At 27.9% G+C, this 25,860-nt stretch overlaps 2 protein-coding genes across 3 annotated transcripts in view; one reads left to right on the forward strand and one right to left on the reverse strand.

Annotated features, from left to right (window-relative positions):
- Window positions 1-1,059: 1,059 nt before the first annotated feature.
- On the reverse strand, window positions 1,060-16,548 carry ear (ENL/AF9-related). 2 transcript variants are annotated; one of them, XM_067044890.1, is made up of 6 exons: window positions 16,369-16,548; window positions 15,023-15,200; window positions 11,841-12,064; window positions 8,767-8,919; window positions 5,828-5,974; window positions 1,060-5,681 (listed from the first exon to the last, which is right to left on the reverse strand). In XM_067044890.1, exons 1-6 carry the CDS (start codon window positions 16,378-16,380, stop codon window positions 4,431-4,433), a joined length of 1,965 nt encoding a protein of 654 aa, XP_066900991.1. In that variant the 5' UTR covers window positions 16,381-16,548; the 3' UTR covers window positions 1,060-4,430. The 2 variants fall into 2 exon arrangements, with proteins under 2 accessions (XP_066900991.1, XP_024215104.1); XM_024359336.2 differs by lacking the exon at window positions 16,369-16,548 and adding an exon at window positions 16,101-16,344.
- A 16-nt stretch (window positions 16,549-16,564) lies between these two features.
- LOC106683275 (mitochondrial import inner membrane translocase subunit TIM50-C) overlaps window positions 16,565-25,860 on the forward strand; it is a 15,762-nt gene continuing 6,466 nt past the window's right edge. The window contains exons 1-6 of the mRNA XM_014424642.2: window positions 16,565-16,792; window positions 16,976-17,164; window positions 17,743-17,855; window positions 23,012-23,131; window positions 23,213-23,320; window positions 23,984-24,115. Of these exons, the coding sequence (XP_014280128.1) occupies window positions 16,630-16,792; window positions 16,976-17,164; window positions 17,743-17,855; window positions 23,012-23,131; window positions 23,213-23,320; window positions 23,984-24,115 (825 nt within the window). The 5' untranslated portion in view covers window positions 16,565-16,629. The remainder of the gene's footprint in view (window positions 16,793-16,975; window positions 17,165-17,742; window positions 17,856-23,011; window positions 23,132-23,212; window positions 23,321-23,983; window positions 24,116-25,860) is intronic.

The raw sequence follows: 25,860 nt of genomic DNA on the forward strand, positions 1-25,860 counted from the left end.
TGCGCTTCGTCAAGAACAGCCGCGGTGCCCATATGCCCGAAATCATTTTCAAATGTTAATGTCACGTATTGATCTTTCGAATAAAAAAAAAAATTTGATTACAATTTAATTTTTTGTGTTATTTTTTACAATTTCAAGTTCTATCGGGCTTAAAAAAAGACCCTATATATACAATAAGGCTCTGAGAAAAAGGGTGTTGCTTTGAGACTAAAATGAAAAAAAGCTCAGAACCATGGGAGATTTGGGTTATTCAGGATTACTTCAAACAATAGGGCATGAAGGAGTTAGTGAAAGAAGAAATTATGCAGCTTTGTAATATTAAATCATAAAATCCCGGCTAAGAGATTGTATAATCAGTAAATACAAAATTTCGTTTATTACACACATGAATTCTTAAACTAATGTAAGCACTGAAAGCCAAATTGCTGAAGAAAACTGGACTGGAATTGCTGGACTAAAGAAAACTACCCACACAATAGAGCTTTTATGTTTACGTGAATGACTGCAGTAAGCCCAGCTCATTTAAATTATTTACAAGATGGATTGCAATTTGCTTTATTTTTCTAAAAATATCATTACTTTTCATTGTTCAGTTGTTCTCAATGTTCCAATCTGACAGCCCTGCAAAGTGGGGTGAAACATTAGCTTACAATAAATAGTTTTTTTTACTACTTAGATACCTTTATTGATCTGGACTATCTTCCTACAATTTACTTCGTATGGTTAACTATCTTCTTTCAATATGAATATCATTACTTTTCATTAAGTGAATCATCATAACACAAACTTTGGTTTATTACAATGAAATAAAAATACCAAAATAGGTAGTACAAGATAGAATTATGAACTGAATTAAAAGTTTAAATAGGTTAGAGAAACAAAACCGAACATGAAAAAGTTTAAAAAGTAAGTGGGGTTCCACTGTATTTATTTTTTTCAGTTGTTTTAAAAATTAATTCAATTGTCAGATCATTGGTTCTACATACAAATCCAACATGTATTGTCCCTTTCGGGTAATTAAGATTAAAAGTACAATGAGGGATGTAATTAATGAATAACCACTCTTGAAGTTATTTATTTAGAAATAAATAAGCCATAAAACTATATTCAACTTCTGTATATACAAAATGAAAAAAAGTTGCAACAATATAATGGTTAAGGCAAAGCTGATTTACAAACTATCACACACGATGTTCAAATTTAACTAAAATATTTATTAGTTCGCTATTTTGTTTCTTGCAAGGAACACATTTCATAATTATTAAGTACTAATTTGTGATGGTCCTCATTTTCGATAATTAAAAAGGTGGTAAAATAAAATTAAAGAAAGAGATCCATCTGAACACATAACACTAAACGTTCGGTTTTTTTGGAATTTAAGTGAGTCATCGAACTTAAGTGTTTTTGAGGAACCTCCTTGGTGAGACAGAACACACAAAAGTGCTGATTGTGTATATTATTAATAATTGATACAGCAACTAATAAAATCACTAAATTATATCATAAACATTCTAAATTTTGGTAATAGATAAGCTAAACCTACGTGTATGTAACACAAGAAACAATCAGCAAGTACAAAAACAAAATTGGCTACAGCTCATTAAACAAAATCTAACAATACTTTTTGTATAAGATATTTCAAAAATATTTATAAAAAGAAAATATATATATTTATTGCCTTTTGAACTCTACAAAAGTAGAGTATATATATATGTATATATATAATAAATCAATTATACAGTTTTCTAACAAACTTGTGGCTAAATTTCACATTTCACTAGTGCAATAAAAAAAATATATATAAACCTTGATTAACAGAACTGGCCATGTAACTACACTTACAAAAACTACATAAAAAAAAAAAAATTAAAATTATTTAAAATATACACTAGATCGTAAGACCAGATTCACACTTTACATAAATCAATAATAATTGTAAAAGTTAACATATATCATAAATTCATGGATATAAAAAAAAATTATTTATAAATATATTCTGGTTTAAAAACAAAACATTCCACACAATGTGTTTAATGTTCTTCGTAACTTATATCCCCAAAATTAACTTAACAACCCACACCACCTGAGATCATAAGTTATATACATAACAGAATTTATTAATTTTTTTTTGTCTTTAGAATAAACTAAAATGTAACAGTCAATAAACAATATTTCTTTTAGAGAATTAATAATGTAAAAAGATTTACAAGTGCGTTTAAACTGAAACAGTGAAGAAAACAGCTGTTTTAATCTTAATTATATAAATTAAATAAATAATTTATTTATAAAACCAATCACTTTTTTTGTATTTAGGAAAAAATAAAGAAACTGTATGGTCTAATAGCTAGAGATCTTCATAAAAAAAAAAAAAAATACAATAGGAAATAATAAAAATCAGTCTAAAAAAACAAATAAATTAACAATCAATGTACCTTTTCTAAAAATAATATTATTAATTTTTTTTTTACAAACTTCATTTTATTTCTTTGAAAATGTAAAAGTAAAACTAATAAATGAACAACTTAATTGGATAACTAATTAAAATATAAATATATATATAAAAAAAAAGAAAAAATAATATAAATAAATACTCAATAATTAGGAAACAAAAAGTAATGGAAAAATAGATAGAAACTACAAAGGATATTATTACGAGCAGCTGTGTATAGTATAGTAATTAACAGACTGTATAATTTTTGATGTACAGCACCAGAATAACTTTATTTAATTTTAATTTTTATGTTATTATTAACAAAATAACAGGTACAATGTAAAATTAAGGTTCAAATGTGAATAGTATTCACTCATTTAGATTAATCTAAAAATAATCATTGTTTGAAATTCATTCAACACTTACCCTAATCACAATAACCGTACATATACGGTTTCTCTTCTTTTGTTCACATAAAAATTTAGATCTTATCTTTGCTAAAGACTTTCACATGAGATTTTGATGTAAAGCAATTAATAAAATTTGATTATTACAAATTCAACAATCAGAATAAATTTTTAAATATTCCTTACTCCTTAACCTTTCCAGTGCTGAAACCACAATGGTAATGATTGGCCTAGAACTCCTGTATGGCCGAGGCTATAAAACTTATGAATAATCAATAGGAAGCTAAATTGGATATAATTAAATACAATACATTACTATATAACTTATGTGAATACACTTTCAAAATTGAAAAACATATTACAGAATTTACGGAAGCAATCTAAAGATGGATATATAACTTGATCTTTAAAACTACCCTTGGCCACACAGAGCACACTTTCAATTTAGGCCAACACCGGTTGGCTAAGGATAATCAAAAGCGACTTTTAGTCAATTGCCAAAATTAATAGTTGATATTTTTCACTACAATTTTTTCTAACTACATATCATAAATTATAATTTTAACAAATGCAATAAATAATTTTAAAACTATTATAAATAATGGCAATAAACATATTGCATGATCAATCCATAACATTACGTATTAAGGTATATTTATTTACACTGTTCAGTTCTGTGTATAACACACTGGTAAATACATTCTAGATAATTGTTTTTCTTTTTTTATATTGTATTTTAATTATTAAATTAGTGATACTATTTACATATTTACAATTCTCATAAATAAAACTTCAATTTTCTATTATTATTATTATTTTCTATATGTTTGTATATATTTGCGGTCTTCATCACAGAGAGTAGCCAAATAAGGTCACAATTTAAAAAAGGAGTAATTTCAAGAGTGCGATGTCAGTCTATTGTTTCTGATTTTTAAATATCATTCGTTGATAAATCTGATATTTAATACCATATTAACATTATATTTTACACTTATTTACAAAATTTCAATTTCGCTAATATATAAAAATATAGAAAGTGCAAATATTCTTTATTATTTATTTAGCCACTCTCGAAATCACCCCATTTTACATTATTTGTCCTAAGGCAGCAAATTTACCAAGTTAAGCCCTACAATTAATATGAAGCACAATTGGAATAATCAGAATAAATTTCATCACACAGATAATAAATTTTCGATAGTTCAATGTATTCGCTAAAACAATATATAATTTGGTATAGTCTGTACCAATCATTCAACAATAGTGTATATTATTAAAATTCAACAAATACCAAAACTAAATAGTTTTATTTCAGGCCACTGTAAAGGCAACGATGAGGCAGATGGTTTCTATTTGTACATTTAACTTACTTCTAGATTTTATTTACATACAACTAAAAAATAAAATATTTAGGAAATCAGAAATAATGTAATGTTATTTTAAACATTAAATAAAATACATAGGTACTCAAATAAATCTATTCAGAAATGACAAATTCCAAAAAAAAATGAAATGAAATTGAGCAAAATAAATTTTTCCAACAAAAATTAGATCTATACTTCAATTTTAAAAATGAAATAAAACTTAGCATCTTAAGAAGCGGTAATAAACATATCTTGTAATCTTTTGACAGTACTTCTATCTAAAGCACACAAATCAAAGTCAAATGTCCTTTGCGTGATTTCGAACTGACCCGTTTCTGAAATTACTTGGACCACACGTTGAAGATCAGCGTTATCTTGCAAAGTCATAATTTTTTGTTGAAGGTCTCTCAATTGTGTTACATAATCATCGGTAAACTGTGTTTCAGGAGATTCTGATCTTTCTTCACGCTTAGGCGATTTTTCTACAGGTTCTTCTTTTATTTCAGTTTTAATAATTTTTTCCACAGGTTCATTATCTTTATCTTTGGTTTTTCTCTTTCTCTTTTTACTTTCTTTCTCTTTATCTTCATCTTTGCTTTTTTTTTCTTTCTTTTTCAACTTCTCTCTTTCTTCCCGCACATACATTTTTTTTTCCTCAATCTTAGGTTTCGGAGGTGGTTCAGAAGGTGGATCACTTTTGATATCTTCCTCCATACTTACTGAAAAATCTGAATCAGAATCTTTGTCAGATAATTCTTGAATAAGCATGTTAAGAGGATTGATAGCCGGTTTGACAGGAACTGGTGGGGGAGGCGGCGGTGGAGGTGGAGTAGGAGATTTTGCTTTTGGAGGGGGAATAGGTTCTGGTGTTTTCTCCTTCGGTTTCTTTTTGTGACGGTCTTTATCATCTTCTTTTCTATGTTTTTCCTTTCGTTTATGTTTGTGCTTTTGCTTTTCAGTGATATGTGTTCGATCTTTTTCCCTTTCTATGGGCTTAATTTTTTTTTCTTCTTTTTCATTTGATTTAAATTTGTTTTCTTTCACCTCTTTTTCTCTTGGAATTTCCGGTTTCTTTTCAATTTTATCAATGATCTTTTCTTTTTTTTCATGTTCTTTGTGAACATCTTTTTTCTCTCTTTCTTCTTTATGTTTTTTTTCTTTATGTTTCTTTTCTTTTATAGTATCATTCTTTGAACTACTTCTATCTTTATTTTCGTCAGAGGACCTTTTAGGATTTTCATCCTTCCTACTAATATCCTTAGGGGGTATGGGAGAATTTGATTTTTTCAGGATTTTATCCTTACTTTTATCTTTTTCTTTGTGTTCTTTATCTTTATTTTTGTCTTTGTCTTTGTTTGACTTTTCATTATCTTTTTCCTTATCCCTGTCTTTATCCTTATATTTACTGAGGGAATTTTCTTTGTCTTTCTCTTTGTCTTTATGTGGACTATGTTTCGAAATCTTTGAAGAGTCTTTTGCCTAAATAACACAAAAATGATATTACAACGCTGATAAAAACAGTGTCTAAAAAATAAAAATTAAGCTATATAAAGAAACATACTAAAAATAAATAGCATTAGTTAACAGTATAAAAACCACAAACCACAATTCATTTGATTTCTTACTTGTTTTTCATGAGAACTTTTAAACTCTGAAGAGCTTGAAGGTTTAGCAGCAGGTTTAGAGATTGGGGAGTGTTTAATTGTTTTTATCGGAGTCCCAAAAAGGGCTGCAAATGAATTTCCTCTTGATTCTTCAGGTTTTGAAGTTTCCTAAAATAAATTAAAAATTTAAGTATATAATTTTTTAAACCAAAATTAGAAAAATAATGCTGATAACTATTTAAGCTTAGCAAATGAACTATTACTACAATTCTAGAAGGCTTAAACATTTATACTTTAATGACCAAAATTAAATTAGAACTTCCAATTAGTTTTGAGATAGCAACCATAGTCCATAGGAGAATATACTAAGTCATTGATTGTTCACTGTCATCAAGAACAGAAGGGAAAAGAGGAACTACTTTCTAGCTAATTGAAGAATGAAATTGGAAGAAATAATAATAATATTAAAGGCAGATAGCATATAAAATAGCCAATAAAAATGACTGGAGCCTGATAGAGGACTTTCTTTTACATTTTCCTCTGCATATCTTTCTCCTACATATCTCCTAATTTGAGAAAAAAATATCTGTTTGATATCAGTCAAGCAAAATGAATTTACATTGATTTAATTAGCTTTAATTTTTGTATAGGAAAAAAATGGTTTCATTTCTTAAAAACACAAAGTATTACAAATGTTGCGATCAACATATGGTCCAATAATCAATTATGTGAACATATGGTTTTTATTATGTTAAAAAACTACTCTCGGTTGTTAATATTTATATGGCTAATGAACAGATGACATATGAGCGTCCCATTGTATACACATACACCAGCTCAGTTTAGTAGCCAGCAGTCTGGCCATCTACATCTTCTTAGCTACTTCCACACAGCGGGCAAGCTACAATTTTGGCTCATCCTCCATAAGAACAAGGCAGATGGACATATATTTGTCGATCTACCTCCACACGGACATCACCTAGGAAAACACCTTATCCACAGTGGGGGCCCCAGCAATCACGGTGATATAAAGACATTTTATTTTCTCTCTTTTATTAAATATTAATTTTAAATTTGTAAGAGATATATGTTTAGTTAAATTTTATTTTTTCCAATTTTTGTATTTTGTTCAAATGCTTTCATGTTATTATGTTTACTTATTTAAAATACAACAATAACAAAATTTAGCAGTTCATTTCTTTTCTTTCACTACTCTTCACGGTTGGACTAGGTTCCTTTCAACTCCTACCCATTGTAACAACAAATATAATGAAATTTTATAAAGAATTATTGCATACACTTCTAGTACATCCTTGGAAAGGAATATTCAAAAATTTTTTGATCACCATTTGGAAAGTTTTTTAATAAAATTTTTTTTTCTTTTTTTAAGAAAGAATAAGTAAACTTCTTCTTTCAGGCGCATAGTTTCAGAGCAATTTGAAAACAATAGAAGAAAAGAGTGAAGTTTTTAGCTTGAAATCTGAATCACCACTCCAGTATTTACAAAAGCAAACTTTGTAGAAAATAAAAGTGTACATATATGGATGATTGATTGTATGTGAATTAAAAGGAGATGGTCAGGGTCAGGAGATGTAGTAAAGAAGAAAAAAAGAGTTGAAAACTAATTATGTTCTTCCATATTGCAGTCATGAACATCTAATAATAAAAGCTTTTGGTTATTATTTGATATGAAGAATCAAAGTTTAATTGTTAAAATATAGCCCATATTTATAAATATATAAATGTTAATTCCCAAGCCTTTTTTGCCAAGAAACCCTTGTTGGTCTAAAACATTTTTTCCAGCACCCTTGTTGGTCTTAAACAATTTTGCAGCATCTTTGTCAGTCATCAAAAATTTAGTGTTTAGCGTTTGAATAAGTAGGAAAAGAAGAAGAACAGTGCACTTTCAATGCACAAACATTTATAAAAATGCAAAATATCAAAGGCACTTTATACATGGTATATTTTTAATTGCTAACAATTAATAATGGACACCTATGTAAAATAAAAAAGTACTGCTACTGAAAAGTTTCAGTTTTGCCTATTTTATGTAGGTAGTTTTTGCAAATCTTATGATTCAACTAAGTTTTTATGTTTGGTTATGAGAACCACAGCTTTTGAATGATATGAGAAAATATATTTTTAAAAAACTGCTCAGTAGGGTTCTCCAGATTTGGTTTTGGCCAGTTTTCTATCTGATCTAATTTAATAATTTTATAATAATCAGTGTACTACCGGCTAACTTAGTGTATACTGGCAGACCTATAGTAATTTAGCCATTTTATCAACTGCATTGTTATCTGGAATCCCTGCATGACCCTTAATCCACTGAAATATTGTTTATTTCATTTTATCCTTAGATGATAGTGTTGCCATTTTACATAAATAGATTCTACTTCTAAATTGCAAAATCATTGTAAAAATGAAATAATACTGCCATGGCGCCCAAGCATTTGCTTGCGGTATCCCTGGTCTATGCTTGAAACAACCCAGTGAAAAACAATTAATAATTATAATAATAAAGGCTTCACGAACCCGAAGATTTGATGCCGACACCACCAAACGCTCTATGCACACATCCTTCCAGTGATGCCCCTCTAAACCTAATTCTATTAAATCAGTTTTAACACAATCCTCTCATCTACATTTTGGTCTACCTCTCAGGCATTTACCTGTCGGTTCAGTGTTTATTAACATTTAAGGGATCCGCTCATTACTAAGCCCTACAACCTTGCACGCTGCAATGCTATAACTTCTAATTCATATAAGTAAATTATAATTTTTAAGTTTTTGGATAGAACGCTAGAGCTAAGCAGTTTCGAAATTGAAAAATAACAAGTATTTCCCGCCTTCATCCTCGCTTTTATTAAAAACAATTAAAACAAAAATAAATCAAAAATAATTTAAATATATTCATATACAAATAGATATTTAATATAAAAATAATAAAATTATCTTACCTTTGGTTTGTGTTTCTTTGGTATGTCTGAATTATTGTTATTTAGTTTAGGCTTTCCAGAATGAGGAGATGATTTAGAATCATCCCCATGACTATTTGTTGTAATACTATTTGCTTTTTCAGCACTAGTGGTGGTATCATTGCCTACACCGACCTGCACCAACATTTAACAAAACATATAATATAATATAAAATAATTTAAAACAACAGGTAAAAATTCAATATTTAGTAACTTTAATAGAGCAAGCCTGATTTAGGTTATATTATTTTTCTGAAGGAAATTTAATAATGTTTCAAGTTATTTTCAAAAACTTTATACCTTTTTAGTAATGGGTAAATAAAATTTAAGAAAATATATAATACATTAAACGTAGTTAAAGACCAGATTTTTGTGCAATTACATTTTTTGTTCCCTAGCTTCCAATTCTTTTGAGCTTCGACAGAAATTCGAATCATGGAAAAGACATTCAAATAAAACAGATTTTGTACTCCACAGAATTGCATGTTTAGGAGGTTTTTTTTTTTTTTCACAAATTTGCACCTTTTGAATTTTTTTCTACAAAAAATTGCATGTTTTACTCTTTTAAGGATAAATTTTGATTTCTGTTGAATAAAATTTAATACTTGAACAACATTTCTCATATTGTACACATAAAGGTGTATGCATGCCAATATTCATTTATTTGATTGTTTTTTTCCTTGTTAGATAAATAGCTAAATATTAACAAATTTTAGGTGAAACAATACATTGATTAACACATAAAGAATCAAATTCAACAAAATAAATAAACACAAGTGAAGAATGTTCTCGGAATAGTATTAACCACTGGTTTATGGTAACTATGGAAAATCCACTCCAAAATAAGCGTGTTTTTTTAACTTCGATTCCCAATCCTCCTTTCATTTGATTTTGTTGTGACTAATGAGAATTTCAATTTTATTATTATATTGGATTACCTGTCTATATTAATTTGAATAAAAATTAAACAAAAAATCGATTGGTCTGATAAAAATTTATCCTTATCAACTAAATAATTATTTGTTATGTTTTTGATTAATGCTATATTCATACGTAAATACACAATTGAACAGCTAATTTTTACTCAGATAATATCGGAGAAGATAATTTTATTTGGAAGATTATTATTAAATATTCCTTTCTACAGAGCACCTAGCATATTTTTTCTTAACTTAAAATTGAGATAGTTTCAAGAAGCTGAAAAAGTTAATTTCAGCCTTCATGATAGGGTTAAAAAATTGTTTAATACAATTAGCTTCCTCATAGATTTTCAATTATGGACAAAAGTTGAGATTGAGGTTAATGAGAGTAGTTCAGTTTTAAGCAGAGTTGGGCAAAAATTATTCGATTGACAAGAGATAAATACTTTTTTCTTCGAAGTTTTTATTCGATTGACGAGAGACGAATAAATTTTTATTCGAATAAAAATACGACTAAACAATCCGAATATTTTTTTTATTCAAATATTTAAAATAATATTTCAATCGAATAAAAAATTAGTCGAATGAAAAATTATTCGAATACATATTATTCAAATAAAAATTTGATTTTTTTTTTTTTTTTTTTTTTAATTCACTTATTTTTTACCACCTTCAATTTCTAATGTATGAGGGTCCTGTTTCACATACTCAGACGAGTACAAAACGAAAATGCTATAGATTTTAAGATCCCATATCGATTAATTTTATTTTTTTTTATTTCTAACACATAGGGGCCAATTTTTAGGTTTTCGGATATGCAGAATATGAAAAAGATATTGATTTTAAATTCATGTATCGATTTATTTTAACTTTCTTGATTTCTATCATGTTAGGGTCTCTTTATAAGTCATGAGATATGTAGAATATGAAAATGCTATCGATTTTAAGATTGCCTATCGATTTATTTGAACTTTCTTGATTTCTAACATGTTAGGGTCCCTTTATATGTCATGAGATACGCAGAATATGAAAATGCTATCGATTTATTTGAACTTTCTTGATTTCTAACATGTTAGGGCCTCTTTACCCTAACATGTTAGAAATCAGTAAAGTTAAAATAAATCGATAGTATTTTCATATTCTACATATCCCAAAACAAAAAAAGGGACCTTTATATGTTATAAATCAGAAAAGTTAAAATTAATCTATACGCGATCATAAAATATATCTATGTATACCTCTAAGACAAATAATGTCGACTTTACACAAATACAAACATGTTCGGATGGTTAATCATTTAATTTTTTTGAATAAGAGATTATTTTTCTATAAAATGGATGAATATAAAATTATTCAAATGGTTATTTGAATTGTTTTGCCTGAATAATTGGTTATTCATGTAAAATAATGATGAATAAAAAAGTAATCGGATGGTTAATCATATGTTTTGTACGAATAATTGATTATTCGTGTAAAATAATGACGAATGAAAAAGTATTCGAATGGTCAATCATATGTTTTTGTACGAATAATTGATTATTCGTGTAAAATAATGACGAATGAAAAAGTATTAGAGTAGAAAATTCATGAATAAAAAAGTATTCGTCTCTCGTCATTCGAATAATATTTGCCCAACTCTGGTTTTAAGGTATGTTGGGATAAATGTATGTAAGTATTTAGCGACTTTAAATTAATTCAAACAAAGTTAGATTAACTTTACATATATTAATATTAGAAATTAAATAATAAAGTTGATTATTGCAGGATTTAGGTTATAATACACATTGTGGGTTTTTTACTAGATGTTTTTCGTTGTTTTACTGCACAAAGATTCAATCTCTAGTTATAGTCTTAAAGCTGAAGATTTTAGGTAAATTACATCAAAATTGTTAGAACAGCCACTGAGGACAATGAGTACAAGAGAACATGTTGCACAAATAACTTCTATAAATTCATGTAACGCTAAATTGTGTAAAATGAGATCTTGAAACAAGTTTTTCAAATGGTTACCATAATTCCTTAAAATGAAATAAATTTCTGTGGAAGTATCAATAATTCAAAAACTCAGCTTTCATTTTCAACTATAACAAGTTCATTAGGCATAAATCATTTTTTGTTATAATAATAATCACTTACCCCACCACCTCTTATAAGTTTTCTCCGGAAATCTTCAGGAGGATTTGGGAACTCAGCCTTTTCTTTAATTAATTTAGTCAATCGAGGACCAGTTTCCGGAAAAGTCAAATCATAAAAAAAACGCTGTTTTCGATGCTCAGCTTTATTTTTGAAATAAATATCTATTGGCAGGTTAAAACCAGCATAACCTGATTCTTTCAAGCAATAGGGTGGTTCTTTGATAGCTAAAAAACAAAACAAAAATATCTATTAATAAACAAAAATAAAGCAGGTATCTCTAAGATTTTAGTACAACAATCCAATTGTCATTCTAATCAAAGATAAATAAATTTGTTATACAATATACAAATAATTCACAGAATTATCAGTGAATAGTAAAAAGCTTTATCATCTAGAAATGTCATCTTACTTAATTTAATAATATCATAATAATAAGAATTAATAATAAAAATACTAATGTTGTCTTCATTGGACGGAGGATGGACATAGTTGGGCACTTCTGAGAAATAATTTCAAGATCTTTTTTTTTATTTTGGTTGAAGCCCTCCATTGAAGATTATCGGAGTTGCCACAAAATAAATACTGAATAAATACCCTCGCTCCAACATATTCAGCTATTAAGACCCTAGGTTACTCACTACAAAAATTTTAAGTTTAGCCAGGAAAATCTTGAGCTGTCTCATTTCTTCACAAAGACTCTCTTCTTTCATTTCTTAATCGAGCAGTATGAAGAGTTTCTACTAAAATCTATTGATGGAATTCCCAGACATTTACAGATCATTAAAGGAAAAATTCCAGGTCATCAAAATAATTATAATAGGATATGATACATGTAATTTAACTAATCTGTCTACTTTAAAATATTTAGAAAATAAATGACCAAGACAATTGCTATATATGCAAGTTTACAATTGAGAAATAAAATTAAATTAGCAGTAATAACATTGATTATTATTATCATCGTGAAAAATCGATGAACAAGATATTCTGTAATAGGTTTATCTCTATCACATGTATTACTAGCGTATCAGTATCAAGTAAACTTAAAGTGACAAATAACCAAGTAACCAACTAGATTTTACTGGTCTAGTAGATTTTCTCAGATAATAATTACTACTGTTCGCATGCTAATGTGACTGCATGATAAGAATATTAGATTGTAACAAGATCCAAATCCAAATTTGTTCCTCAGTTAATTCGAATCTTCGCCTTACACAACTGTATACGTTTAAATATTTATATATTTGACATTACAGGAAAAGCTGCATTAAAGTAAAATATTTGGTAATGCGTAATATCAAAGCAAGTACACATTATATAATATACAACCAAAATAAACATAAAGAAGAGACATTGAGAGGGAGAGTGGACCTACTTATCCAACAGTGATTTTGAGATAAATCGCTAAGAGCATATTCATAAAATTTTTGCCTAACTAATTCAGACTAGTTTTGAATTTGAATACTTAAATTTCAATGAGTAACTGCAAAGCATTATATATCAGTTAGCAGAACCTGATCCACTTTAGCACTATCAAAGGCGATCTGTTGAACTAACTGTATGGTTTAAAAATCAATAACATTCATAATACAGTCGCCAGATGGCATAACATAAACTGCTTTGACATTTCAAACTCAATTTTCACAAAAATGTGGGATAGTCCACTTTATTTCTGAACGTCTCATATGAATCAGATCTCAACTTCAAAGAACCATCTTAAGACGTCACTAAAATATTTTCCCAATAAAATTGTTGACCACTACAGTTCTAGCTTAGGGTAAGAGGAATCCTTCAGGTCACATACAAGTCTAAGTTGCCTAAAAAGTAAGCTTCATGCTATAATGTTAATTGAGAGATACTTATATTCTGCCTACAATTGGTTAGTAAGTGAGTTGGGAATTTTACTTTCATTTGCTTTGAGAAAAGTGAACCAGTAATCTTATCATCGCGTAAGCTTTTCTCAAATAGAAACTGCACAGATTTCTCTTGAAGTGGCAAGAGACATGCTCAGAGTTCCATGGCTGCAATGAGAGTTGAAATTACCCAACCAGTAATGATCTGTAACACCTCTTTTGGGTTTTATGCAATTTTTATTTTTGTTCTTAACAATAAAACAATAAACCTATTTTTGTTTCTCTCTTCATTTTTCTATACATAACTATCAGCATCACAGACAACTAGCAAAAGCACTACAAAACAAGCAATAGCAGATATCAGGAAAATAATTACTCAATTGTATTTTTTCTATACTTCATGCTTTTTTGTTATTCCAGGAGAAACACCATAGAGCTTCTTTTCAACAATGTGTTTAGAGAAGGCTTCTTGAATGAGAGTATTGGCAGGACCCTGAAGCTTATGAAGCCTTTTTTCAGTAATTCCATATGAGTTTATTGAGTTGGTTTAAGACATTGCGTAGACTCGTGTTACTTATATACAAAGATGCATTCATTTTTTGAGACAGATTGGATCCCAGGCTTTGTGGCAAATTGAAAATCTGATGTCACTGTTGCAGCAGTCATGTAGAATTTGTAGGTGATATAGTCAAGAAAATTCCCAAATCCATGATTAACAATAAATGTAGCTTGAAGAAGCCTCACTAAACAATTCTCCTAATTGTAACACCAATAACTCATAATATAATAAGATAAATAAAACTCTAACACATTGAGAGACAAAGAGATGGTGTCTAATATCCAAAGTAATTAAAATATAAAACTTAAGAATATATATAAATATTGATATATACATAAAGAATATATCCAGTAAAAATAATCAAGAGTTGTTTAAGTTTCATTAAATTTTTTGAAGATACGTTGGGGGTTAGTACAACAATATAATAATAAAAGTGTGATTAGGAGGTAATAAATATTAAAAATTAATAGGAAACAATGAATCATGTTGTCTAACAGAAAATTTCATATCTCATAGCAATATAAAAGTATATTTAGTACGGTTGGGTGAGGGAAATGAAACCAACCTCATGGTATAAACAAAGAGAAAAAGAGCTAACAATGGCAATCAATTTGAAAGCTAATCTATGAATAAAGTTAATACTGTTAGAAACAAACATTTTACATTCTTTAAAATTCAGATCAGTAATATTATAAACAACCATTTAAGTAATATATTTGGGTTTATGTGATCTAATGGGATAAATAAAGTGCAAAACTATCAATACTCACTTCTTATTGGTTTAGGAAAAGTGTCGTGAAGATTAAACACCACTTTTTCAACAAAATGGTGTATTTCAGCATTGTCTACTCCTCTTACAAACACTTCCCAGTCATGAGTGAAACCTTCAATAGTACGCTTATTTCTTAAAGATGTTTCATGTCCTATTTCAAAGTACACTCGCACACACTAAAACATAATAAATAAACATTATAGTAATGAAAATATAACTATCAATAAATATAATAATTTTTTTCGTACACATGTAGGGAGGGTCTAGTAAACTAAATATTAAATATCAGCAATAATTTAATAATCACTATTATTCACTACTTGTTTATATAAAAATAAATTATTTCTACTACTTACAGTGATAGCTACCACATAAGCAAAATATAGATTTTGCTAAATTATTTATGACATTTAAAACCTAAATATTTATTTATTAATAATGGAAGCTAACTCAAATAAACTGACGATCTTATAAATGTAAAAAATATAAACAAAACAGAAAAACACTAAATTAATATCTTTATTTACTTTCAATCAGTAAAATAAAGGTTGGATAAATAATTTAAACAGTCAAGCCAAAATATGGATGAAAATAAACCTTTCAGGAGCGGAAATGAATAAATGGCGGAATCCATATCAATTATTTCTCACCATTAACTGAATTTAACAATGTAATTGACATACAAATCTAACACAAAATTTAGTTAGTATGTTTTATTAACACTTAAAACACAATAATACTCAGTTCAAGTTTTGATATTGATTTAAGGCAATAAAATTACAATAACTAACTACGAAAGTATCACTGAAAGATCATTTGTCACATTTATTTCTAAGCCAAAAAACAAAAAAAACTGAAGTTAGAAATATATTAGTTTGTCTTTTAATGAAGACAAAATTCAGTCTTATACATATTTTAGAGATGAATCTTCGTTTTCTCTAGTGTTATACTAGCTTAGTGACAGTTAATTATGAATTGTATTCCATAATCAATAAATCTAAGCTAAGTAAAATTTGTTTATAAGGCATAAGCCAAAGAATTTATAACTAAAATAACCTACAACAAGGTTATCTTACATCTGATTTATTCATGTTTTGAAATTATTCACCAAAATGAGCACATACACAAGTCCAACTTAAAAAACACAACCGAAACATTCTTCTGAATAAATTAAATTTTAAAAAACGAACAAGAAATCGTTACGAACTAAATGCACGAACTCCCATGGCTTCCAAAGCAACACTTTTGAAAGAAGAAAAAAAAAAACAAATAAAATAAAAACTTGTTTGATTCGCCCCCAGGCAAGTACCCATTAAAAATCATGGCGCAAAATCTTCAACTTACCGAATACGCCATATCCTCATGTTGTTTAACTACATTATTAAAAAATATCGGCTACATTTATTGCTTACAAGTTTCGGTAAAATTTAAGGCTTAAAGAGGGGCATGGTTCGAATCTATCGGTTAAAATAAGTATTTGGAAGGTATCACCAGGTGTTTACCTCCGCCATTTTAAATGGTAACACTGCTGTCAACATAATTGAAATAAAAACAGTCCAGGCAGCCAACATGTAAGGTTAGGTTAAGAAGGTACACCATCAGAGTATGGCCAAGAGAGCCTTTGATTGTTTTCGCTTAGGGACGAAATTTTGTTCTCAAATTTCTCGAAATTCTCAATCTTTATACTCTTCTAAAAGCTTTAGTTCCATATCTTTAAAAAAGCAGGATGTATACAGTAAAACATCCCCGATTATTTCTAGGTTTACTTGTAAGTATAAAGATAATTTCTGATATCAACTTTCATTTCCGTTTTAATGATAATCTGAAAGTATATAAATTGATATAAGAAAGACTGTCTTAATTAGTGTGTTTATTAGGAACAGTTTTGTGATTTTATTGATCAAGAAATCCATGTGCTAGTATTCTCTAAACTTTTATTTATTTTTTTTAGCCAATACTCCACCTAAAGCACCTTGGATGGAATCAGACTTGAAAACACCTCTTTCGGAATTTAACAAAAAGCAACAACATAATGATGATCAAAAAAGTCGGGATGATTCGTGGAGGAAAATGAAATACAGTTTGATAGCAATGGGTACAGCTATTGGAATATGTGGAGGAACTGCAGCTTACACCTTAGGTATTGATAATGAATAGTATGTTTAAGAAAGAGTACAATTCAAATTTACATAATATTCCTAATTTTTTTATACTTTGTTTTTAATAAAATAGATTTTATTATGTATATAAAATGGTTTATGATAATTTTTTGCATATAAAGAGATTTAAAAAAAACAACTAAACATGTGGTATTACATGTCCCAAGGTAACGTTATAGATCTTATATTTTATAAAAATTGTTTATTGAAAATTTATTGTTTAATCTTAAATGTTATTGTAACTTTTCGGTAGAAGTATTGTAAAAATGTGTGCAGAAGTATCGTATTCCACAAAATGTGTTGATATCACAAATATTGATTTTGATTTCAAATATCGTGAATAAATAGGGTCAGCAAGGTTATTGCTATAGTTTATTGAAGTTTAAAATTGAAATAATTACTTCTGATAATAACATATATGCATTATTAACTTTATCATATTTGTAATTTATATAAATTTCAAAATCAATATATCGGACATCAACTGTTGGTATTATTAAGTATTCGCACCATTACTTTCTTCATTTGTCTAATTATCATTTTTATATATTTTTTAAAGGAAGGCCCAAAACAGATGAAGAAGGAAATATAGTTGAGGATGAATTCAGTAAACTTCCTGTCGTACAACAATTTTTCAAAAGGATGTTCCATGAAATAGAATATTATAACAAGGTAATCATTAGTTTAAAACTAACGAAGGAATGATAATTTTGTGTATTGGATAACTTAAGATGACCATTGATAATCAATTACTTCATATCTAAAGGATAGTGGAACAACCTCGAGAATAAAATCTAGTTTGGATAGTTATTGAATGATGCAGACTAGTTAAAATTTCAAAGGTTCTAAATTCCATTACACCACTGTAAAATCCAATCCCTCTAACCAACAATGAGGCTAGGCACATATTGGGACATAAATACATGACCGTCTTTGTAACCTATGTAATGTTGTGTATGCGATGACAAACATGTCATGTTGGTATGGCACAGTAGTAGAGCTACAGATTTCGGCCACACTGCCTAGATTTCAGGTTCCTTCAATAAAGATGGGATATTGAATGCTAAATATAGACATTTATATTGATTAACAGTATATATATCTTAAATATATCGGTATGTTAATATCAATGTTCCATAACATGGATTATTTTTATAAAATAATCAATAGCTAATATCGAGGTCAAAAACTGTTATTCAAATATCAGAAACCAAGTATTGATATTATGTTTTTCAAAATTTCAATAATATGAGGCATTCGGTCATAAAACATATTAAATGATTTTTTTTTTATGAATTACAGTTTTTGGCATCATTGGGTTTTTAAAGGCTGATTTTGTAAATTGTTGGAAGGATCTTAAGGAAATTTGTTTTCTTGAGACAATTATGTTGATAGAATGTTATGGTTGGTGGGTAGCCACCTGAGCCAGGTTAATCTTAGTGATTGAAGGTAAAATATTGTAATTAACATTTTAACATTGTTCAAGATTTCATTTTTGCAGTTACCATGTTTTATAACAAAACGTCTTGTATGCAAAATGAAATATTGATATTTCAGTAATAATTTTTGTTTTCATAATTGTACTTATAATATTGAAAAAAAAAACACATGAGATATTTATTGAGAAGTGGATTGCAGGATTATTTTGACATAGCCCAGTTTTGCTTCGGGTTATGATATCAGCTTACTTTGGCTATTTCAAAGATCCTTTGATATAATGTTTCAATAATGTTAAATTCAAATATCAATATTCTCAATATCACATAATTTCAATAATTTTGAATTCCAATATCAATATTCTCAATATCACATCATTACAAAAATTTTGAATTCAAATATCAATATTGTCAATATCACATAATTTCAACATTTTAGAGAATCTTTACATAGAACAAATGGATCAGATACATTACAAAAATAATGACATCTGATATAGACTGAAATATGATTGGCTTAGTCAATTGGATAAAAAAACAGATGGAAAAAGAAGTGGAAACATGTGATAAACAGATGATAAACAAATTTTGACTAAACGTTACTCTAGATTGTTTAGAATTTTAATAACCAAAGTATTAAGATTATTTGAACAATATACTAGTGGTGTAACCTGAATACGCAGCACTTAGCAATATTGAATTATTTATCCAATAAAATCCAAATTTAAATAAAATATCTGCGTTCACTGACAGTACGCTTTGTAAAATGCTCAATCCTCGTGTCCCCCTCCCCATGACATGTATAGCTTGCTCATGTAGTGCAGGTTGTGTCATTTTTGTTGTGTAGTGTCAAACGTGGCCCAACATGTATTTAGGCTGTGTGGAAAACCTATTTATTTTTTATAAAAACAACACAAAAGTTCTTACATAATTGCTATGGATATAATTATAAAAACACATAAAGAAACTGAAGCAGACTAATAGAAATATATATTTAAAGTAACTTAATATAAAACAAAATTCAAAACATAGATAAATTAAATAACTAATATAATTTAAAATATAAAAGAACTTTAACGCATACAAATAATGCAAACATTCACAAAAGTAATTTAAAAATACATATAAATTCAAGAAATATGAATGAAAAGAAGATGGTATGGGTGTCGTCAAAGAAAAAAACTCAAATATTTATAAAACTATTTAATATGAACCAACGTTTAGCCCCACTTTGCAGGGCTTCAAGGCTAAAGAAGATACTGACACTTAAATGAAGTAAAAAAAAAAAATATACAAGTAAATAAAAAAAGAGATGTACAATGAAACGTAAAATTGTTATTATTATAATTCATTTATTTTGACCTCATTTAAGTGTTAATATTTTTTGTTTAGCCCTGATGAAGCCCTGCAAAGTGGGGCGAAGCGTTGGCTCATATTAAATTGTTCAAAACCTGTAGATAGTACAAAACTTGGACCATCTTCCTTTTATTATCACACATGGTCAATCGTCGATCTTCCAGTACAAATATAAATGTTTAAAAAACTTAATAACATTAGAAAAATAGCTAATATATTTAGAATATTTGTATTAAAGAAATTAAAAAGGATCTTATAATTTTTATTTTTCGTTTAAAAGTATATGATGACTTTAAAAAAACATAAAAATATACAGCATTTGCTTTTCTTTGAGTTGTATTAATAGAAGAATGATAGGTAAAATTATTTTGCGCAGAAGGAACATTAAAGGCCTTTAAATACTTCACGTTATGAATAGGGATACTAAAATTAATGGGTTTTAGAAGTTCCAGGTTGTTAATTTTAAAATTTAATTACTTCTGAGGGAATACCACGCCACTGTTTGTTCTTGGCTAGTTTCAAGAAATTCTGAATTTAATTGTTTCACCAAATCCAAATAATCAGCTTCAAAAGTATTTAATTTTCCGCTAACAAATTTTGAAAATTTGTGTTGAATATTTTCTAATTTATAAATAATAATTAGACCACACTATAGATGAAAAATCGAGATAATGGTGAACAAGAGTAGAATGTAAATATAAAATATCATAACCATGGAAACGTGTAGACATTTGTTTTCTAGTTAAGTCATTAAATTGTTTCATATTTTATATTTATTTATGTTTAACTATTTCCAACAGTGATAGATAATTTGTTAATTATTTCAAATAAATAAAATTACAAGTACTTAAAAGAAAGCTTTTTTGAAAAATAAGCTTTTAAAGAAAGCTTTTTTGAAAAATAAGCTTTTAAAGAAAGCTTTTTTGAAAAATAAGCTTTCAAGCCCTTTCACACTGTTTCAATAAAGATAAGACTTAGCTGATATTAAAAAATATTTTAATGTACATTGATATGAGTTGAATCAGTATCACTCAATCTGTTTTATAGAAAATGGTAAAAAAGTGTATAATCAATAATATAATATAGCACTTGGAATCGGAGGACCTTTAATCTTGTATTTCATTTGTCATTGAGTGAAAATAAAAATAAACGTTTTATAATAAATTATTCATATAACCTTTAAGGTAATTAAATTACCATTAAAAAATCATCTAAATTGGATCAATGAATCGGGCTTTAGATCCATGCTTACTTAAAAGGTATTCTCTCCAGGTTCTCATGGAGAGCTGTTCACTTTTTGTTATTTATTATTATTATTATTGTTTGTTAGATATAATAGTTTGAAAACAATCTCCAATAACATTCCAGGTGCTTATGTAAAAGGCAATTAAATTGTCTACAAAGCTTAAAGAAAAAAAAAATCTTAATCGGCCAAATATTAGCCAAGATACAGCAAATAAATTATGTAGTCAACTTTTCACCCAAAGATGTAGAGGAAGTTGGGTGTTTCTACATGCAAAATAATTTTTTTAATGATAATGAAAAACTTTAATATTAACTAGAATATTTATTATTCAATGATATAATAAATAGTTTACATAATAAACCATAATGAAATAATTAATTTGTTTTTTTTTTTATTATGATTAAATTATTTAATGTTCTTTTTATCATTGAGGTATTATCTATATCCCATTAATTCTCAAGATTTATATTAATCTGTGCATTGAAATATTTGTAGACTAAATATTATAAAATACTAGTCTACCAACTTTTCAATTTTTTATTCAACTTGAATTGAAAAAATGTGTGACTGAAATTGTATACTAGGCATTGTGGATAGCAAATTTAATAACTTTCCACTGTCCTGATTTATTTGACTTAAGTATTCAGAGATCTAATTAATGCCTGGAATTGTATTTATGATCTCCAAATAGTTCTGAACCATTGCCTTTTACTAAAAAATGAAATGATAAAGTGAACTATTTGCTAAAAGGGCCCTTAAAATTGTCTTCACTTCATTTGGACCTCTCCATATTTCATTGTTCCATTTTTAGTTATTGCCAACCTTTTTATTGGGGATAGTTAAGTTGTTACACTTGCCAAGTATACAGGGTTTTCAGGGTTATAAGCGTCCTAATAAAAAATACAAAATAAGGATCTTACAACAAAATTTCCAAAGAAGCTTTTTCCGTTAACTCTTAGTTTAGGATTATTCACATTTAAAGATTTTCATTGTTATGAATTATATGGGTTAAAATAAATAAACAAAAAGTCTAAGCAAGCCCGTTCAATGACTTAATTCTTGATCAAGTTGGGTAATTGATACTGGTGAAATTAGAACATATATCTAGTGCCATTTGGCTACTGCTGCTGTGGAAGAATGATCCCAGGCTTAATGCTCATGATAATCACTTCGAATAACATTTAATATGAATGTTAATGTCTATATTTTATTAATAAAGTAGTTGGAACACAAATTAATTTATTTATTTTTATCTATATAATTCATCACTATGGAAATCTTTAGACATGAATATTAACTAAACAAATTATTTACCGACATACCCTCTCTGGGAATGTTTTCTTGTTTTGAAATCATTTATTCATATTTATAGGTTTGGTACTTAATCCTGATACACTCAGTATATTTAATACATAGGAAATTTCCATTGAGTTCAAAACAATGTAGGTTACATTCCCACCTGATTCATCCTATATTTTTTTAGTTTGAAAAACATAAAGTACATTTGTTTAATATCCATGATGTGTGGCAGTGAATAATGGAAAATACTGTGATTGATAAGAATTTACTGTTTTACTAATATAGTAATGAGTTGATTTCTTAATATGTGTTTTGTACCAATGTACGTTTATTGTTTAACAGAAGTTTTATTTCACACGTATATGGAAAATGACTAATGCATCTCAGAACTGGTTTTCACAGGCCCTCTCCCTAATTTTAATTATATGGATTATTGTGCATGTATAATAAAAATCATGTTTTAAAAATTATATTCATATTTTTATGTTCAGATGATCAAAGAACCATCCAGGGATAAATTATTGCCAGATCCTGTGAAACATCCATATTTTCAGCCACCTTATACATTAGTGTTAGAAATGACCGACCTATTAGTTCACCCAGAATGGACAGTAAGTTTTGTTTTTTTCCTCTTTTAGCAAATACATTTTCTTTTTATTAAATTTCTCTGATGTCATAATTTGTTTTCTTAGTACCAAACAGGATGGAGGTTTAAAAAAAGGCCAGGAGTTGATAAATTCTTGGAACAAGTCAGTGCACCCAACTTCGAAATTGTTGTCTACACTGCTGAACAAGGACTGGTATGTAATATTACTTTATAATTATCATTTGTTATTTAAATTAATTTATTATAAAATTTATAAATAAATATGACTTTGAATTTCAATTCAGGACCCTTCATTTCGGTTTATAATAATAATAACAAGTCTTTCTGTGACATGTCCCTTAAGACTAATATAACAGGCATTGAAATTGGACCTCGCTGCCTTAAAGTAAAATACAAATTTTTTCTAAATATACCTAAGGATATATCAACTTTAAATATTTAATTTAAGTTTCACACGACTTTTTGTTTTTGAGCTAGGTTTATAATCCACAAAGACCATATTGTAATACCTGTTTTTTTGGACTCAGGAGACCTCAAAACATGTATTTCTGTTGAAAACCCGAAACCTAAATTTACAATACCTCACATTACTATATATTCCAAGTAACATATAGACAAGTGAAAGTAAAAAAATAAATTAGAAATCTCTCTCAATTATTTTGTATGTTGATTAATATTGTGAACTGAGTTGTCTGGCTTTTGTCTCCCTCTGTTCTGTTCATTTAATTATTTTTTTTATATTAGTTTGCATGAAAATTCTCTTCATATCCTTTCTTACCAGATGACTTATTTTTTTAAAATTTTTTTTTAATAATCTTTAAGTTTTTTAAATGATTATTTTGGTTTTACTTTTCAGACCGTTTTTCCCATCCTGGATTCACTAGATCCCAATGGATACATTATGTACAGGCTAGTCAGAGATGCTACAGATTTTGTTGATGGTCATCATGTAAAAAATTTGGATTGCCTTAACAGAGATTTGAAAAAGGTTTGTTGATGTATATTATATTTTTGAAAACTTAGTAAATCTTTCATAAAGAATGAAAGGTATACAATTCTAAAAGTTAATTATGTTTGAACTTATATTAGACACTTAGCAAGTTCTCTATAGAGTGGTATGAACAGTTTTTTGTATGCTATCACAAATATCTACTAATTCATCCGAGTTGTCTAATGCATAACTTTACTCTCCTAAGCAAAAATGATGCTAAGGGGTGGGAATTAGGCCAAGCCCCTTGAAGGCAACTTTACGTATAAGTTAATAGGGATTTAATCGCAAATGTGAAGAGAATAGAAGTTGTAGCAAATGTTATTCCCAATAATTTGATATATTGTAATAATCAAAAATTATTTAAAATAAAATAAAAAGAATTTTAATCTTTTTAAACTAATTTCAAATATAAAAGAGATAGCTTGGGTTGAAATTAAAAATTTTATTTATTAATTTTATAACATAAGAGACTTTTCTCAGGGCGGGTTTCCTGGCAATCAGAAACATATGACACTTTGCTACTAATAACACTTTAACTTAATTACTAGACATTTTACTAATACAATTAATTCCATTTTGAAACAAGACTAACCAATTACACAGCTTCTCCTGATAATTGTTGATCTCTTCTTGTCAATGATGTTATATCCAACCCCTAACAATGGCTTCTTAGTCCTTCCCGCCTCTAGCCGAACGGACGTCTTCTCCCAAAGCCAGCAAAATCAAAAGTCCCCGTTTCCTGTCCTCTATCTTCAATGTTCACTGGTCGATCCAAAATATAATCGATTGTAGTACAATCGCTCTGCTTTATATGCTATGATTTGTGATGTAAATAGTGTGTTGATAATTGTTACTTTCTTCCATTTCTTCTTTGAATATTCCTTTTCCATAATTACTGCATAAGAACAACAAAAGTTGACAAATTTCAATCCATGTTATAAAACACAAACAGCCCAACGAACACTTCGGAAGGACGCGCTCCGACATCTTTCTTGTTTTTGAAAAGCCTATTTATTTTAGATAATGAAAACTGGTTAGCTTGCTTCTTGATCCCAAAACAATACCGAAACGACATACATAAAATAAAAACATAACTCAAAATCATTAATCTATCAATATCAACTATTCATTAAAAAAGAGCATATTACAATATTTATAATGAAAATCCATTAAGTCGCTTTCAAGAAATTTGTGCTTCTTTCTTTTGTTCTGACTCATTTCAATGTGTTGTGTGTGTGTTCAATTGAACATTAAGGATTCCAAAATATACTTATTGTTTTAAAAAGTAAGGAGCAACTATAAAATTAAATTAACTCCATCAATTTTTCAATTAATGTTTTCTAGGAATCTATATATATAAAAGGGAATAATCGAATCTTTGTCCACAATAAACTTTTTAATTACTGGACTGATTTACATGCTGTTTTTTTCAAAATGTTCTCTTTCAACATGAGAAGATTTAAAGATAATGAAATCCCCAAATTAAACGTTTTTTATTTGTAGCTCAGAAAGTATGTTTTTTCATGATTATTGTACACAAATCAATTTGTCTTTTTCCAATGAATAAGAAAAAAATATCACTGATTCCATTAAGCTATATTATATTTACAAAAAATTATAACTCCTCAGTATTTTATCCCTACGTTAATAGAACCGTTGAAAAGCTGAATATCTGCTTTTTCAAACTTTCTTTCTTGAGATGCTAAAAACGAATGTCATCGCATATATTGGTTCAATTTATG

The sequence above is a fragment of the Halyomorpha halys genome, unplaced genomic scaffold (assembly GCF_000696795.3).
Source record: "Halyomorpha halys isolate HHAL.00 unplaced genomic scaffold, Hhal_1.1 Scaffold475.1, whole genome shotgun sequence".
NCBI classification, from domain to species: domain Eukaryota; kingdom Metazoa; phylum Arthropoda; class Insecta; order Hemiptera; family Pentatomidae; genus Halyomorpha; species Halyomorpha halys.